This window comes from Nansenia antarctica, assembly GCF_963989245.1.
Source record: "Nansenia antarctica genome assembly, chromosome: 14".
Taxonomy (NCBI): Eukaryota; Metazoa; Chordata; class Actinopteri; order Argentiniformes; family Microstomatidae; genus Nansenia; species Nansenia antarctica.
Genome location: NC_137684.1, coordinates 12,911,811 through 12,916,810, shown reverse-complemented (window position 1 = coordinate 12,916,810; position 5,000 = coordinate 12,911,811). Strand labels below are relative to the sequence as shown.

The following is a 5,000-nucleotide window of genomic DNA, read 5'->3' as shown; positions in this document are numbered from 1 at the left end:
ACAATCGCACGGTCCACACAGGCTGGCTGGGGGGGAGGCTGTGACTACCCCCGTATGCTGACTCGACCAAGTCGAAAAACCCCAGTCCTTAGTGATCAAACTGATCCCAATCCTGTGTTGACGGTTTGAACTACCCGTTTTGAAAATTTGATCCAGATTCCAGATTAAAGCTTGGATTCGATTTCCTGATCTGATCGGATATCAAAGTGATCCTAATCCTGTTTTTTGGGTTTTGAACTACCCAAAATCCAAATCTGATCCGATCAGATAGGGATTAAAAGTTTTGAACTACTGGGCCTTGGAGATCTAGATTCTGGTGATCTGGGGTATAAGCAATACTTACCATATATTAAAACTAAGTTAAAATATCGTCCTATTATTAAAAAGATGGGTTTTTAGTCTTGACTTGAACATATGTGCTGAGGTTGCATCCCTAATGTAAACTGGCAGTGCATTCCACAATCTGGGTGCATAAAATGAGAATGCAGCCTCACCAAATCTCTTCTTTTGTACATGTGGTACACAGAGAAAACCAGCGTCAGAAGATGCTGGGTTCTTAGCACAGGGAAACGGGTGTTAGTGTTAGAAGGTGCGGAGGGAACAGGAACTGATCGGACCGGTCACTTCCTGTTTGCCTGCCCACCCATACTGATGTCGTGGGCCTGACGGTGACCTCTGACCCCGGCAGCTGTATAAGGTCGTCCGGCCCCTGAGCATGGACCTCTCCTACACTGACACACTCACACTCTTCTCTTCCTGTGGAGCCTGTTCGGTACATCTCAGTAGTGGGGTGAGGTGATGGCTAACCCCCACACAACACTGACCTCTGGGAGGTCACATGACGAGGCCGGAGGATGTAGAGCAGAGAAAGGGAGAGGAGGAGAGGAGGAGAGGATGACAAGAGAAAGACAGGAAACTCAGAAGAGGAGGAGAGGGTTGAGACAGTGGGAGAGGTGAGAGAGAACGAGAGACGGAGAGAGAGACGGAGAGAGAGACAGAGAGAGAGAGAGAGAGAGAGAGAGAGAGAGAGAGAGACAGAGAGAGACAGAGAGAGAGAGACAGAGACAGAGAGAGAGACAGAAACAGACAGAGAGAGACAGAGACAGAGAGAGAGAGACAGAGACAGACAGAGAGAGACAGAGACAGAGAGAGAGACAGAGACAGAAACAGAGAGAGTGAGACAGAGAGAGAGAGAGAGACAGAAACAGACAGAGAGAGAGACAGAGAGAGAGAGAGGGAGAGACAGAAACAGAGAGAGTGAGACAGAAACAGAGAGAGTGAGAGAGAGAGAGACAGAAACAAACAGAGAGAGAGACAGAGAGAGAGAGTGAGAGGGAGAGAGACAGAAACAGAGAGAGTGAGAGAGAGAGACAGAAACAGACAGAGAGAGAGACAGAGAGAGAGAGAGAGAGACAGAAACAGACAGAGAGAGAGACAGAGAGAGAGAGAGAGAGAGAGAGAGAGAAAGAGACAGAAACAGAGAGAGAGAGACAGACAGAGAGACAGAGAGAGAGACAGAGAGAGAAAGAAAAATAGGGCAGGAAGGAGAGAGAGATGGGGAGGACGATAAGAAGAAGACATGACGACAGGAGAGAAGAAGAAGGAGGGAGAGAGATAGAGACATAGATAGGGCCAGAGGGAGAGGAAGACTGAGAGAGAGAGAGAGAGAGAGAGAGAGAGAGAGAGAGAGAGAGAGAGAGAGAGAGAGAGAGAGAGAGAGAGAGAGAGAGAGAGGGAAGAGGAGACACTCACCACCTGGACCTGTCCGTCCTCCCCGATGCGGTGGATCTGGACCTGCTGGACCTGCTGGTTGGCCAGGGCGTAGTGCAGGGTCTGCTGGGCCGCGCCCTCGATGTGGGTCTCTGTCACAGTGCCCCCCTCTGGTGAGGAGGAGAACCGACACACACATGAGAACAGGCCAGGAGGCTGAGAACACACACACCGACCGAGGGACAAGCTAGGGCATGAATAAGTGGCCTATACTGTCACACACCCACACACACACACACACACACACACACACACACACACACGCACGCACGCACACACACACACACACGCACGCACGCACGCACGCAGAGCTTAAGGAAAAGTTCCTTTCTTTGAAAACTTGGCTTCCACCCAGGACATCTGCGAGAAGACGGTGTTTATACTCCATCAAACATGTCTAAATACACAACAAGCAATCTGAACCTAGCAGTCCAAACACACTCATAGCCTCGCAGTCAAACGCAAACTCCCAACTCCAGTCTAAACACCCACTATCACACTGACAGCCTCCGACCCTCCCCTCACCCCCCCCCAGAGCCCTACCTACCCTCTCAGCCGAGGCACACTACACAACACCACACTTACACGCAGTAGAACTTAGTAGAAGTTATTGAAAATATATAAACAAAAAAACTATCCGAAATATAATATGTGGCGGTTCGGTGGAAACGGTCCGTTGTTGTTAAACGGCAGAGAACAACCCCCCAATACATGAAGTTAAAATGAGTTTTCATGGTAGATAAAAACAAACAAAACAAAATAAAGTAATCGTGTACACACAGTGAACATAGGCAGCGTACGACACGTCACTACGTAACTACTAGAGCAGCTCAGGGCCTGGCAGGGGACTCTGTTTGTTGGAAATGTGGCCTTTCTCCCATCTCTCAGCATAGCTGTGTGCTGGATAAAGTAAATAAGCCCAGGCCACAGTTGTTGCCAGGCAGGCCAGAGGACCAGGTGGCTCGTGGAGCCTGCAGTTTTTGGTGTAAACTCTCTCCCTGTTCATTAATAAATAACTTTTTGTTAACACGCAGACTTAGAGTTCCCTCTTTTCGGGTCCATCAGTGTCTAAGCAGATTAAGGGGTGTGTGAGAGTGCTGGCGTGTGTGTGTGTGTGTGTGTGTGTGTGTGTATGTGTGTGTATGTGTGTGTATGTGTGTGTGAAAGTGCTGGTGTGTGTGTGTGTGTGTGTGTGTGTGTGTGTGTGAGAGAGGGCTGGTGTGTGTGAGAGTGCTGGCGTGTGTGTGTGCGTGTGTGTGTGTGTGTGTGTGTGTGTGTGCGGCTGCGCGCAGTGTGAACTGTGTGAACTGTGTGTGTGTGTGTGTGTATGCTGTGCACTCGGGGGTGTGTGTGTGTGGCCTGAGAGAGCGCCTGCTATGACAGTCCACCCCGGGTGTCTAACCCTGGTGTGGGCTGCTGGGCTCACAGGATATTTGTCTCTCCCCGGCCGCCCCGCCCGTCAGAGGTGAAGGGTGATGGATCTCAGGGAGAGGAGAGACAAGCGTTGTTGTGTAGGGATCACAACCATCTGCTACACACACACACACACACACACACACACACACACACACACACACAGGCCTGCTGTCTGCTGAGCCTGCTGAAACCATTCCATTATGTCATCACTGTGTGTGTGTGTGTGTGTGTGTGTGTGTATATGTGTGTGTGTGTATGTGTCTCTGTGTGTGTGTGTGTGTGTGTGTGTTTCGCGACAGACAGACAGCTTGATGGCTGCCGTGAGTGGTGAGATGAACGCGCTCAACATCTAAGCTCACATACACCCGTTGTAACTGCCATCGTTATTGCAGTGGGAATAAGATGCACTGGATGCTTTTGATACAATGTGCCTCGTTACCACACTAAGATTGGCTTTTAAACAAGCCCTGAACAGCGGGCGAATCAAGCCCTGAACAGCGGGCGAGTCTACAAACAACGCCCGAACGTCTGCGACCCAAGCCTAACACCGGCCGGAGATGTTCCCGTAGACTTCAAGACGGCAATGACAGACTACGAGTGGACTAATTTTTTCCATAAAGGAATATTCTCCGCGACGCAAGGAAACGCGCGTCCATACGGATTCAAGCTTCTGAAATATGTCGCCAGAATCCTGAAGAAATTCCCACCCTCTGTCGATTTCCCGGTGGACCTTACACCTGACTCGCTGACAGCTTGGATAGAAACGCAGCTTTGCTTCATCTGTGAGAGAATACAACCAGCGCTGCGGGCCTCCGGGACAGAGACACATCGACAACACACCATGAGGGGTCTGAGAATTGCTGCAATGACTAAAAGAAAGGCCAAACAGGTTGCCACATTTTGCTCTGTCTCAGCTATTATTGGCAGCTTGGCCGTGTGGAGAAGGAGGTGTTATGTGTACCCTTAAGTGTTCAGTGCTGCTTAGCCCCGAAATATTTGATTCCCTGTTTGTATAATATAATTTGTGGAACCAAATAAAGTATTCAAATGTGTGTGTGTGTGTGTGTGTGTGTGTGTGTGTGTCTGTGTGTGTGTGTGTGTGTGTGTGTGTGTGTCTGTGTGTGTGTTGTAGGTAGCGTACCCTGAGCGGCGGGGGTCCGTCTGGAGAAGCTCTTGACAGCCAGACTCTGGCCTCTCTGCTTGCGTCTCCAGGCCGTGCGACACTTGGAGTCGATGCTCTGCTTGATGCGATACCAGTCTGACTCTGTGATGCCGAACTTATAGAACAGGTGACCTGAGGGCAGAGTGGAGAGGTTTACATAACTTAACAGTAAATCACGGAAAAAACTATCATCGGCACCCCTCTCCCATCATTATCATAATCACATAAGCTCTCACTGGCACAGCACCAGAATATTTGAAAGACATTTTGCTAGCATATCAGCCCAATAGAGCTCTCAGGTCTTCTGACGCTGGTTTTCTCTGTGTACCACATGTACAAAAGAAGAGATCTGGTGAGGCTGCATTCTCATTTTATGCACCCAGATTGTGGAATGCACGGCCAGTTTACATTAGGGATGCAACCTCAGCAAATATGTTCAAGTCAAGACTAAAAACCCATCTTTTTAATATTGCATTTAAATTACAAAATAATTAAATTAAGATTATATAATGATTAAAGCACTTTGAGCTGCAACGTTTGCAGGAAAAGCGCTATACAAATAAAGTTATTATTATTATTATTATTATTATTATTATTATTATTATTATTATTATTATATAACTTCACTTGACAGTAAATCACGGAAAAAAAC

General features: G+C 48.3%; 1 protein-coding gene across 1 annotated transcript in view; it reads right to left on the bottom strand.

Annotated features, from left to right (window-relative positions):
* Positions 1–5,000, bottom strand: part of banp (BTG3 associated nuclear protein) — a gene marked incomplete at its 5' end in the record, with an annotated part of 50,678 nt that overhangs the window by 33,538 nt on the left and 12,140 nt on the right. The window contains 2 exons of the mRNA XM_080545406.1: positions 1,753–1,880; positions 4,328–4,480. Of these exons, the coding sequence (XP_080401532.1) occupies positions 1,753–1,880; positions 4,328–4,480 (281 nt within the window). The remainder of the gene's footprint in view (positions 1–1,752; positions 1,881–4,327; positions 4,481–5,000) is intronic.